At 32.6% G+C, this 14,344-nt stretch overlaps 1 protein-coding gene and 1 pseudogene across 1 annotated transcript; both read left to right on the forward strand.

Moving 5' to 3' along the window:
* The first annotated feature begins 1,150 nt into the window (after window positions 1-1,150).
* Window positions 1,151-7,512, forward strand: LOC114376425. Its single transcript, XM_028334534.1, has 8 exons — window positions 1,151-1,427; window positions 1,592-1,721; window positions 2,497-3,208; window positions 5,652-5,759; window positions 5,852-5,900; window positions 5,979-6,258; window positions 6,350-6,482; window positions 7,194-7,512. Exons 1-8 carry the CDS (start codon window positions 1,295-1,297, stop codon window positions 7,272-7,274), a joined length of 1,626 nt encoding a protein of 541 aa, XP_028190335.1. The 5' UTR covers window positions 1,151-1,294; the 3' UTR covers window positions 7,275-7,512.
* Window positions 7,513-10,562: 3,050 nt separating this feature from the next.
* LOC114374640 lies at window positions 10,563-13,644 on the forward strand (annotated as a pseudogene).
* The last annotated feature ends 700 nt before the right edge of the window (window positions 13,645-14,344 follow it).

The raw sequence follows: 14,344 nt of genomic DNA on the forward strand, positions 1-14,344 counted from the left end.
TAATTATGTTCCATAATTTTATTAACTTTTAAAATAATTCAAATAATAATTTATAATTATATAATAATATAAAATTATTTTGTATTATCAATGAATAGACATTATATAATAAAGTTTAATGATTATTTTTCTTTTAATATTTTAAACAATCATGATCAACCGTTTTTAGCCGGTCATACAATGGTCATAATTTATCTAGAACTTTTTAACTGAGAAAGAAGAAGAGAAGAAAACAGCAGCAAAAGTAATTTTTGTCACACTTCTACTTGAGATGAGATGTACAGGTTTAAAATTTGTAGTATGTGTTTGGTTTAATTTATTTAGATAAATAATTAGTCATTTTTGCGTACCCGTCTTTTTTAAAATTTGTTAAATTTTTATTATTTCCTAAAGCATATAATAGATGACAAAGATTAGAAGTGTATGTCTCCGCAGTTTCTTCCCCTCTTCTTTTGTCTGCTTGCAGGTGTTTGTGTTCCATATATGTATATATCCTTCCATTTCACTTCTACATACATATTTGGAAGAGTATTTTACGGGTTGTCAACAATTGATCATATACAGAAATAGGACGGCCAACAGTATAAAATTCTTATTGGGAATAAATAAATAAATAAAAAGTGCGTAAGGCACTAAGCGTAAACCATTGGACACATTGAATTATTTAATTATATTATATTGTAAGAGACGACCATCTATTCTTCTGATCCAGTGCAAAATTACAGGAATAGATGAAACCGCTCGCTGTGATTTACTCCACTTGGCAATAATTATATTTATGAATTAATCCTTAATCACACGTACGTAGTAACTGCACTTGCTATGATGTAATGACGTTGCTGAATAGTTTCAGACAGGGAAGCGCACGAAACAACAGGCAATATTCCTTCGTTTTCATCTTCCGCTAGCTGTGAGAGTTTTGTTAAGTGTGTGAAGAAAGTTTGGTTACGTAATACTACCACACATGTACGTAGAAATGGTAACAGTATAACTATAGCACACAACGCAAGGTTGATGAAACGTCATTTTAGGGTTAGATGGAGATCTGGGTCCCTTGCATGGACCCCATCAGGTTGTAAATGTCGGCTCTGGCATTGTGTACTTCCCCTCACTTTTAAAGGAGAGCGAAGAGAGAGAGAGAGAGAGAGAGAGACCTAACTTAACTATTGCATTGGCATACAAATCCCCGTATTTAATCCAGGCAATAAAAGGCCACTGAGGGAACAAGACTAAAAGACAGGAATAGAAGAAGAAGACCCTTGCACGCACATAGCTACAAAGAAATTAATTAAAGATGGGTCACCATTCTTGCTGCAACCAACAGAAGGTTAAGAGAGGACTTTGGTCCCCCGAGGAAGATGAGAAACTCATCAGATACATCACCACTCACGGCTATGGTTGCTGGAGTGAAGTTCCAGAGAAAGCTGGTCTCTCTTTTTTTGTTTTTATAAATAATTCTTGATCATCTCTTTTTTCATTTTCTTCTTTGCTTGATGATATATAGAATTGCCCTCAACTTATTTTTGTGATGAACCAACCTTTTTTGCTTTTTCTTTATCAAGTTTAATTCTTAATTTTGTGTATCTTTCAGGGCTTCAAAGGTGTGGTAAGAGTTGTCGCCTGAGATGGATTAATTATTTGAGGCCTGATATTAGAAGAGGCAGGTTTACACCTGAAGAGGAGAAGTTAATTATAAGTCTTCATGGGGTCGTTGGCAACAGGTTTGAATCACACTGCCGACACAATTAATTCAGCTAGCTAGCTAGCACTACCAGGCATTTTTGAATTATGATCAGTCCATTTTTTCATTGTTTGCTCTTCTTGCATTTTCTGTCCTAGTTGTACATGTCTTTCTTCTTTCAATGTTGACCCGACTTATATAGCCATCAACCCTGTAGATTTTCCAAATTAATTAGTATGAGGATGGTTGGAAGTATGATAAATAATGTTTGAAATTTGGAACATAATCAAGTTAATTAATTTTGATGGTTAATATCTATATATAGAATGCAAAGAAAGCATCTAGAAATGGAATTGAGACTTTTATAACACTAGTTATTCAACTCAATAGTCAGTATTGTAAAAACAAACCATAGGAATTAGTCCTAATTAGATAAACTATAGTTATTAATGAAGCGATCTGAAGAAGAAGGAGCAATCAGCCTCGGAGCTACAGTTTTTGGAGAAGTTATGCAGGCAATTTTGTCAGTTGAAATTTACTTGTCCGTTTTCAGTGTGTGTGCACTCCCAGCCTCTCATGTCGACATTCGTCATCATACTTTATTTCTTGAAATCCTTTACAAAAGCAACTATATTGTTATCTTATTATTCTATTCTTGCCACGTTTTTCTCGACACATATGCTTCCAATTTACGATTTTATGCGAGACATCATAATTAAGAAGATACTTTTTTTTTTATAATTTAAACATTAGAATATAGATATGTACGTACTCAATTAATTAATTATATATGTTCTTGTGTTTGGGAAATGCAGATGGGCTCACATTGCAAGCCACTTACCAGGTAGAACTGACAACGAAATAAAGAACTATTGGAATTCTTGGATCAAAAAGAAAATTAGAAAGCCTTCTACGGTGACTTCATCAATCACCACTACACAAAGTGTTGATCACCAGCTCCAATTCAATTTTAATTCCAATCAACTAGATCACTATGGCAACCAAGAAAATGTAACAGCAAAGCCACCGGTGCAAGAAACCTTATTTTCCTCGACGTGCCCCCTATTTATGTTTGACACTAGTTCATTAGATCAAGGGACAACAACTGTAGACACCACCAATAATGTACGAGCAGAACTGTTCCAAGATTCATTGGGTTTGAGCAGTAGTGAAACGTGGAACATGAGCCACCATCAAGTCCATGCTCTTCCTCCTCAACTAGCAGCAACTTTTACAGCAACAAACGTTATTGATACTACGAATTATCTGCCACCATTGATAGAGAACGTTGAAAACATGGTGCCAAATATGGAAGTACAGTCTTGTAGTATAGACGAGGAAGGAGAAATGGCACTAGAGTGTTTGCGGAGACAAGATTTGAATGAGTGGGTGGAGAATCAACAACAATGTCCCAGCTTTCTTTTCTGGGACAATATTAATGTTGAAGGACAACTTCGAGGGGAAGAACTAGCACCAAACACGTCAAATATGGGAAACAATACACTTTCACCTTTTCCTTCCTCTTTATGACTGCAACAAGGACTGTCCCCACTCCCCACTATACTCTTTTTCTCATGCTCCCTCTAACCAGGAAGAGTTTTCAGGAATGGTCCGGCCCAGGCTGAAACTTATATTGCAGAGATTGCTTTTTCTTCTTTTGTTTTTTTTCCAACCTCTTTCGATTGCTGATTGGAAAGATTCAGAAAAATGAGTGAAGATAAAATATGTTATATATATATAACAAAGCGTGATGGGTTTATTACTTTTTATTGAGTGTTTTGACATGGAAGAGGAAAAAAAAGAAGGAATAATAATAAAGGCGATTGTAACCAGCAGGAAAGTTTGATTTTGAAGATATATATGGAAAAAATCTTCAATTTGCTTGTATATTTGGTAGTTTTTTAATGAGAAAAATAATGAATTTGCCTTTTACATTTCCGCGTCTTTTTTATACAACAACCCCCTGTCTGTCTTATAGAAAAAGCGTTGCTTTACCTTACCACACATGCACGTCCTGAATTGAAAGAGAAAGCGATATGGTCATCTATATGTATGTTTTGCTTTGTTCCTTTTGGAAAGGAAATGATATGCCAATTTGGCCATGCATCTTTTTAGTCTATGTGATATATATATATATATATATCTTGTACTTAAAGGGTAACGATTCTTTAAGAAATATTTTCGTGATGTCTACTCTAAATGTGGTGGACTGAATAATGCTAAATAGTTAAAATTTTCAAAATAGTCACTACTTTGAACATTTGGCAAATAATTTTAATACTGATAACTAATAACAACATCAAATTATTCATTTAGAAATTCCGATAATATGTTTTTTTTTCTCTTTTGTTGCATTTATACGTAACCAATTAATTAAATCTGAATATACAATATACAACTTGAAGCTATATATTTAGTTTAGCAAATACTGTGAGAATCTATAATTATTATATTCAATTGATTAGTGAAAGAATGAGTTGAGAATTTTTTGGTGTCCAACATAAGTAATCTCTATATGAATAGTGGACAATTTAGGTTTTTTTTTGTTTTATTAGTATTCAACAATTTAATTTAAGCATAGTAAAATTGTTATGAATAATTGTTTTTTTTAAGTATTTAAGGCATAGTATAAATAAGACTTGATTTTAAAACCATTCATTAAATTAAAATAATTATATGTCAATACATCCACGTGTTTAATGGTAACAAATAAGTTAAAAATAAATAAATATAAATGATACACACTAATAATTAATGGATATACATAAAAGAAAATAGTCCAATTTACATAGCTACACGGAATGATAGATTTAAGAATCAATTTTTTTAAATTTGGAGCAGCCTTTATGAAAATGTATTTTGTATATTTACGAAAGGACATTCTGAAAAGCACTATTTTAGCTTATGGTAGAATCATTCCAAAAGCAAAAATTACAATTCAGAGTAACCTTTTTGAAAGTGTATGTTGTATCTTCAGGAAATGATGTTCTAAAAAATACTATTTTAGTTTATGAAAGAATCATTCCAAAAGTGAAAATTACAATCTGGAATAGCCTTTTCCAAAAGTGCATTTAAAAAAGAGGAAGAAGATAAAAGGGGTAAGTTAGGGATTTTAAAAAAATGGGAGGTATAGGATACAATAATGGAGTTACATAATTTAATTGTCTTGTTTGTTAGTCAACAACTAAGCAAAGCTCAACAGAAAAATGAACCCTAGATGGGCAACTAAAAAAGGGAAAGGCCTTGAAACTTGGGACATTGCTATTGTCACTATTAGAATTGATATTCACACTAGCTAGCCTTGGCAAATGATCATTTTATCCTTTTGAGTTTTCCTGTATCCCCCAACCCTAGCCTTCTCCCTTCCTCTCTCACTTCTCCATCCTAACACTCCCATCATTTCCCTTCCTCTCACATTATTTTCTTCCCCTCTATTTTTAATTGTAATCAAATTAATTATGATACAAAATAATATCATAAATGGATTTGATTACTATTATTATAAGCAACTCATATAATGATTAATTCAAATACTTTATAAATGGTAATTTCTATTTAATTAATTTAATTTTAATTTAAAAAATTGAAAAATCATAAATTATATCAAAATTAATTTTATTTATTTTTTAAAAAAGGTATCTTGCATTTAAAATTAATCAAAAAAATTATAAAAAAATATACAACTAAATCATAATTTCATCGTATTATTTGGAGATGAAAAATATTACACAATGTAATTATGATTTCGTTGCCTACATGGGCTGAGAAAAATTATACAATGAAATCATGTTTCCTTTATGTTTTTCTTTTCACTCCTATATAACAACTGAATATGATTTTGTTATATTTTTTGTCAAAATGACATTTTGGGATTTTGTCAAAAGGCACCACGTGGGTACGTGCCAATAGTAACTCTCAAACTCGGGCCATGTATAGGCCCAAAACGTAAGCCGTAACTCGTTGAGAGAAGTTCATTATAAAATGGGAAGAAAGCAGAATTAGGGTTTATATCGCGTATAGTGTGGTAGCAGCAGCTGAGCTTGTTTCCGTCGCCGCTTCACCCACCGTAGCAACCATGGTATCCGAACGAACTTGGTCCTCTTAGCTGTTTCATAGGTAATAATGGTGGAATCAGCTTATGCAAATCCTAATTTGATTTGTTTTGTGCAGATCATTCCCGAGAAGAACCGTAAAGAGATCTGCAAATACCTCTTCCAAGGTCCGTTAGTTAACGTTGTTGTCTCCTCTTGTGCTTTACAGTTGTGTTAAAATTGTAAGGTGTGTGTGTTTGATTCAGAGGGAGTTTGCTTTGCGAAGAAGGACTTCAATCTGGCAAAGCACCCAGAGATTGATGTGCCGAATCTGCAGGTGATAAAGCTGATGCAGAGCTTCAAATCCAGAGAGTATGTGAGGGAGACATTTGCGTGGATGCACTATTACTGGTTCCTCACCAACGATGGAATTGAGTTCCTCAGGACATACCTCAACCTTCCTTCCGAAATTGTCCCTGCCACTCTCAAGAAGCAGGCCAAGCCCGCGGGAAGACCATTCGGTGGCCCACCCGGTGATCGCCCCAGGTAATTTTAACATTCTTCCTCATGGTTTTTACTTTTTTACTATGATTTTTCTGTGTTTGACCAAATATTCAAATGTGATTGTTTTCAACAGGGGCCCACCTCGCTTTGACGGAGAGAGGAGATTCGGTGGTGACCGTGATGGATACCGTGGAGGTCCACGCGGACCTGGTGGTGATTTCGGTGACAAGGGTGGAGCTCCTGCTGACTACAGGCCTTCTTTTGGGGTAAGCTTTTTGCAATATATCAATTAACATTATTTGCTATTATTCTATATCAATCAATATTATTGTGTTTCTATTTGTTTATTTATTGTTTGCTATTATTCTATATATGTTCAGTATCTTTTCTTCTACGATTGTGTGTGTTATTACTTTGCGCTCTAGTTTTGATTTGTTTCTATTTGTATATCTAGTCTTGATTACAAATTTGACTCTGCCCGTATTTTTCGTGTTTCTAATAACATTGGTATCTCTCCTTGAAAAATTACTATAATGTCTATATATCTTTTGTGGGTTCAAATGTGCATATTCTAGCATTCAAACGATGGGGTAAGGCATTTAATTGTGTTAATAAAATCAAGCTTAGAGCTGCACCTTTTGTTTTCAATTTGCCAACTGTAGTTATGTAGTTTTCTGTATCGGATTATGTTTCGTTGTTAGCTACATTTTTATGGTCTTCTTTATATTGTTAGGAAGGCGGGAGGGGTGTTGCACTGACTTTTTGTCCAAATAATGTTGACTGTAGTTGCAAGTTTATTTGGATGATTTAAACCCAAATTCTTCTTGTTTACGTAATGCTATTACTGTTTTCTCTTATATCTGTGAAGTAGCATTGTCCTGATTTTGATAACGAATTTGTAGAAGTTAGTTCTTGTGATGGCCTACTTTGACATGTCAAGTTTTCCTGATATGTATATGTTTTCACTCTGTTTGCAGGGTGGTCCTGGTGGAAGGCCTGGTTTTGGTCGTGGTTCCGGTGGTTATGGTGCACCAACTAGTTCAAACATTCCTTCTTAAATATAATGTTATGTGCTCTAATTTTTGCAGTTTTGGCTGTCATTGGAGTTAATAGTAGTTGTTCCCCTCTCCCAATAGTTGCTCATCTGACAATTTACTTACTCGGTTATTTATGCAATGAATATTTTGAATTGAGTGTTTCTGTTATAATAGGTTGACAATATTGTTTCTGTTGGATGATTGATGGTTTAGAAAGTGAAAATTGGCTGGGAAAAAGCCTTTATTTTTATATCAAAAAGTAACTTTATTTCTGATGGTTTATATATTGTTGCGAATTTTTAAGACAATAAATTTAACATGTGACAATAATTCAGTTTAAGTTTCAAATATATTTTTACATAGTGTCCAATATCTGAACCGAAATATTTCATTGCCAAATATTGTGCCCAGAAAAAAATGCCCACTTTTAGATTCGTAGAGTGCATGTTTGGATCGATGTATGAAGTAATGTTTTTTTAATAATATAGATTTATATTTTAATATTTTAGTTGGATAATTTTAAAAGTTGAAATTTTACTTTTTTTAACACTGTAAAATAAAATTATAATATTGTTTAATCATAAATTATAAGTTTAATTATTGTTCTTGAATTTGAATTTGGGATGTGTACTTTATTTGTCTTAAAATTTAAAACTATTTTGTGTCTTAAAATTTTGAAAAATTGTTCTTTTTTAGTCTTTGGCATAATAATTGGATATTTTGTGGTGATTTTTAGTTATCATCAATTAACTTCTTTTTTTAGTCGTTTGAATTTGAATTTTAAGTGTTGAAAATTGTCAATTAATGTTAATTTATTATTTTAGGACTAAACAAATAGTTTTCAATTTTAGGAGCCAGTAATTAAATGTAGTTGAAAATAATTTTTTTATTTGTAGTGGTTATTTCCTGTGAAACGTCTGTTCCTTTTTTCCATCCAACCTCAGGTAGAACTTGTGTATCGTTATAAAAATAAAGGCTAGGAAAAAATGAATGCAATAAATCTATGCTGGTAATCACTTAATTATGATTTTTTATTCTTCTGGTATGTCTCTTTATTTTCTCAAGAATTTAAATAAAAGAGGTAACTTTTTTTTTTGGTAGAGAATAAAACAAGAAACTAGAAAAGTTAAATGAAACATTGTGGTTGATGGTATGACTTAAAATTGTAAGTGTAAAAGTTGTTAAAATAAAAGATTAGGAAATAAGATAAAAAGTAAAGAGATAAAAGATTAAAATAAAAGATAAAATAGATAAGATAAGAAAAGTAAAAGATAAAGATAATAATAAAAAAATAAATTCAAAATGTGATAATGATGAGATCTATCATGTTTTGTTTGCAAGATGTATTATTTTAGATTATTCTATTATAATACTTGTGTTTGATGTTTCTCGCCGATGACAAACATATTTTACTTGTTTATCTCTCAAATTTTTTTACAAAGACTTAATAGATAAAATGCATGGAATTTTAATTATAGATGTTTGTTTTGATACATGAGCATAATACAATCACGGTATGTTATTAAGATATCATTTCCTTTAAATTTTATTAGAAATTATCCTCATATATGAAGCATACAATACATTTTTGACTTTTTAAGTCAGTCCATAACTAAGGGGATTTAGCCACAATACATTTTTTGGCTTTTTAGGCCAGGCCATAACTAAAGAGGGATTTAACCTCTCATTATCATGAAAAACTTTACAATTTTAGGAACTAACATGAGTAGAAGAAGAGGGATAAATAGAGGAGGAGAGAGGATAATAGACATAGAAAAAGAGTTTCCCCTATTAGAGATACTCAGGCTTAGGAGGATCGGGGTGGTGTGTATGGATTAATGTTTTTCTCCTTTACTTCCTACTCCTTTTATAGGTTTAAGATAATTTAGTTTTCACGCGAACTTGCGCTTAGCGCGGACTTTTGCACTGAGGGCGCCTTTGGATCTCCTTTGCACCAAGTGTGAGGTCGCTAAGCAAGGAGATGCACTGGGCTCGTCGCGCTAAATGAGTTGTTTGAATCTTCAACCTTTTCTTCCAGGTTTATTTTTCAAGTTTTTGCATCAATTTTCCTTCAAATACTTAAAATCTTCTTCTTTTAATTTCTGCTAATAAAAAACTGTAAATATTATAATTTCTTTATTATTTCATTAAAAACAACATTAAAGTAAAGAAATTGCAATCATTCTTAACCAAAATTGACTATCAAATTTCGGAATTATCAAAAGTCAAACAATTTAATGATATATGACTTGTGATAACTTAATCAAGATTTTTAATTCTTTGAGTATGTCCCTTTGTGTTTTTTTAAAATTTAAATAAAAGAGGAAACTTTTTTTTTAGAGAAAATAAAAGAGAAAACTAGAAAACTTAAATAAAATATTTGTTGAATAGTTATAATAGTTATTTCACAAATCATGATTGATAAAAATGACTTTTAAATTAATAGTTATAATTTATAATTAAATGATAATATAAAATTATTTTATATTAAGAATTTTTTTGTTAAAAGAATTACTTCATATCAATTTAATTTAAATTGTAAATACTTACCAAACACTTATTAAAGTCGTAATAATACATGTATAATCTTTTAAAATAAACATTTATTTTTTATATTTTTTTATCACATCTTATCTAATTAATCTATCACTTTTCTCATTTATTTTTTTATTTCTCTTGATGCACACATGGGTGTCCATCAAATATTTTTCTAAGGAAGTGTTTTACATAAGATTTTTTTTTTTTGGTTTTCCCTGGAAATCTAAATTGAAAATATTTGTTTCCCATGTTTTCTTTATTTTAAAAAAAATAGTATTCTTTTGAATTTTTTACGAATTCTTTTACCTATGTTTTCAATGAAAATATTCCCACATGAGGAGAGAAAATATAAGTTTTTAAAGTTAAAAAACAAGTTAAATTATGATAAAAACATCTCATTAAAATATTATATTACTCATTTATTTCCAAGTTTATGATGCTCAAACATAAAAAAAGAAAGATCTTATATCAACGTCTGCTAAAAAGAAATGCGACCTTGACTCGCTTCCTAGTGGCCTCGCGATCTTGTCTATTGCCTGCATTTGCACCAAATTCAACCGACACATTTTTGAGTTCACTCTTCAACGTTGGGATATGTACAGTGACATGGTCGTCTACCTTAGAAATACAAACAGAGCTCGAGGACTTATTCTACAACTTTTTTGTGGTCAAAATTAGATCCGTTCAATTGCTTGCTTTATGAGTAATTACTTGATATTTAATACTGATTATACTGATTCGGTGAGTTTCAATATCGTTGAAAAATTAGTTCCCAATTACCAAGGAATTAATCATTTGAGATTAAGTCAATGTAAAATTAAATTAGAAGTCCTTAAGAAGACCTTGTGCTGCATTAGAAAATCTTTGCAAATTGCAAATCAAAATTAGTTATTAGCATGAGACGAATTGAAATGCTAATCAGCTATTGGCTATTAACTCATAGATAAAGAACGATAAGAATTAGGAAGAGTGATGCAAACTATGAATGAGTAATAATGGTCTCCATAGGAAGAAATCAATAATATTTGAATAAGCATAGAGAGAAATTTGGCATTGCAGTGCATCACCGCATTCATTCCCTCTTAAGATTTGATTTGATTGAGTTGGAAGATGGGTAGCAAAGGCAAACACGCAAAGAGCAAGAATCAATAATAGCGAGAGTTATGACTCACGGAGGTAGTACGTGCAATACAACGTGTACGGAAACTTGTTCGAGGTCTCCTCCAAGTATGTCCCTCCCATTCGCCCTATCGGTAGAGGCGCATACGGCATCGTTTGGTATCTATCTATGCTTTAACAAACCGTTTTCCCTTTTCTTCTCTCTTATACTTCAATATCCTCCTCACTTCTCAGTGCTGCTGTTAATTGCGATACGCACGAGGAAGTTGCCATAAAGAAGATTGGTAACGCCTTTAACAACATCATTGACGCTAAACGGACCTTGAGCGAAATCAAGCTCCTTCGCCACATGGACCTTGAAAATGTATCTAACTTTGAATTCTCCTTTTTCTGATTAAGCTCTTCCTATTTCTATTTCTAGTAATCAATGAATCTTCTTTTGCAGATAATTGCTATTAGGGATATCATACGACCTCCCAGAAAGGATGCCTTTGATGATGTTTACATTGTTTATGAGTTGATGGACACTGATCTTCATCAGATTATTCGTTCTGACCAACCTCTTAATGATACCACTGTCAGGTTTCCTTCTATTTATATTATTTCGTTTTCAGTTTTCTATTCATATTCTATACAGTTTTGTATTCAGATTATTCCTTCTTATTGCATAAGGGCTGTTAATTAAGTTTTGACTTGTGCTTTTCTTTTGAAATTAAGCATGGTATCCATGTTTCGTGAAACTTGTGCAGTACTTTTTATATCAGCTGTTACGGGGGCTGAAATATGTGCATTCTGCTAATATCTTGCACCGTGATCTTAAGCCCAGCAATTTGCTTCTCAATGCAAACTGTGACCTTAAAATTGCGGACTTTGGTCTGGCAAGGACAACATCTGAAACGGATTTCATGACGGTGTATGTTGTCGCACGATGGTACCGAGCCCCAGAATTGCTTCTTAATTGTTCAGAGTACACCTCTGCGATTGATGTTTGGTCTGTTGGTTGCATATTTGGTGAAATTATGACCAGAGAACCCTTGTTTCCTGGGAAAGATTATGTTCATCAACTAAGGCTTATAACAGAGGTATGGGTTTGCTGCTTCCATTTGAAACTACGGGCTCTGAAGCATTCTGAGTAATACATTGGATTACCTATCTCTCACATTAGTTTATTGGTTGTTCGCTAAATTTTTTATCCTTCTAAAGAAAGTGAATACACTTATGAACCCTGTTCCCCTTTGACCTTCCCGACATGCTTAATACTCCCAGCTGAAGCTGCTGGAAACTAAAAGCCATTGGTTTTCATTTTTCTACTCTTGTTTTATAATCTCTACTTCTGAGAGGTTTTCACATCACCTTGAAAAAGGATGTCCTATGTTTGTCCAGAATGGGCACTCTTACTTAGAAGAAGTGCAAAACCAGGCTATTTACTAAAAGTTATTGGTACAAGTGATTTGATACTTGAGTCTCTTAAGGAATGACTGAGGTTTGATCCTCATCTTGGAAATGAAGCCATGATTGAATGTACTACTTTACTCCAAAATGGACTGACTGGTAGGAGGTGGATTAGTTGGGTACCAAATAGAAACTTTAGACACCTCCTGTTTACACAAAAAAAGGCTGTTCAAACTTCCAATTCCTTCCTGTTTCATTGTTTACTTTCAATTCTAGCTATTGGCCTATTGCTAATTGAATAATGCTATTCCTACATTTTCTTACAACACTTCCCAACATTTTTTTCTTCTTTTATTTCTATGCAACATATTACCCATCTTATTCCACACTTCTCTCTCTTCTCTTCCTGTCTCTCTCCTTGACGTGGAAATAACACTACTCTTCCTAATTTACTATTGTTGATAACTGGAAGGTAATCTCAGTTTATGATATGATAAGCCAATACCCTTAGCATTGTTGTGGTTCTTCCCTTTCTACACTAGGGAATAACATATTATACTCCTTATTATAAATAATCCATCTTGAATAATGCTGTTATTGTTAAAAAAAAAATGAAAGGATTGCATAAGCTGATTTTATAGTTACCTGTAAATTGATTAGTACAAGTTGTAACACGACATGTGTTTGTGTTTTCCTTTTGCTTAAAAGTTATTAGGTTCACCTGTTGATGCCAGCCTTGGATTTCTCCAAAGTGAAAATGCAAAAAGATATGTTCGCCAGCTTCCACAATATAGGAAGCAAAATTTCTCAGCTAGATTCCCAAATATGTCTTCTGAGGCATTGGATCTACTAGAAAAGATGCTTATCTTTGATCCCATCAAACGCATTACAGGTATGCCGTATGCTAGGAGAATTATGTTTCAAGGACAGTTTTTTTAACTTGCTTTTCTAATGTAATTTCTTGTTTTTTAAATTTTTATGTTGTATTTTCATTTATTTGCACCAGTTGATGAAGCACTATGTCATCCATATCTTTCATCACTTCATGACATAAATGATGAACCAGTTGGTCCTGGGCAATTCAAATTTGATATTGAGCAGCCGACATGCACTGAAGAGCACATCAAGGAGCTCATCTGGAGGGAAGCGGTGAAGTACAATCCAGATCCCCCCAGTCAGTAATTCTTTCTTGAATAATGATTTTCTCATTATTCTTGGGTATAAACATCCAGAGAGAGATAAGTGATTGATATAATTTGTAATGTAAGGTAACAAAAATGTGTCTATCATTATCAACTTGGCCTTGTTCATTTTTTGAATATCAATCATATTTTGATGTACACTTTTTCTGTTTAAAACTGTCATGAATACTACCTGAACTTGCATTTTTGAGCATGAAGTCTAGGATAATGCCAATGGACAAACTATCATTTGGGAAAGAAAATGCGTCATCTTCTCTAGTCCCTGGAATGGCAACATATTGCGCCACACAGGAATCGCATAATTTGAAGTGCCAGCAATAGCAGTGCAAATCCATGAAACTTCTTTGGTTACATTGGATATGCAGATTCATGGCACCAGATATACATTCTAATCTGAAAACCAGGATATGTCTATAGGGAGTTGAGATGAGAGCATGCTATGGTGAGAGCAACTAATCTTGACTACACATTATAGAATAGTTCAAGAGGCGATCTCATAATTCCATTTCGTGTGTTTGGGCTTAGTCTGCGTAAGCGTAGTCCCAATCCTAGATCCCCGCAGAATCCTAGTCCGTCCGCACTTGGGGGGTCTAGCAGAGAAAATAGTTAAGTCACGTGTTAAAGAAAAAAAAAAAAGAAGAGGAAATTAATAACTTTAATTGTGGGTTAACCTTAATTAGCCACAAATTAATAAAATGTGATTTAGTGATTAGTGATTTTTTTATTTAATAATTAATAAAACTAATAGATATTTCGTATAATATGATAACAAAAAATTTGAAAGTATTTTTCTTCTTTAGATGATCTAAATTTTAAGATTATTGTAGTCTTAATAAATCT

The sequence above is a fragment of the Glycine soja genome, chromosome 11, assembly GCF_004193775.1.
Source record: "Glycine soja cultivar W05 chromosome 11, ASM419377v2, whole genome shotgun sequence".
Classification (NCBI taxonomy): Eukaryota; Viridiplantae; Streptophyta; class Magnoliopsida; order Fabales; family Fabaceae; genus Glycine; species Glycine soja.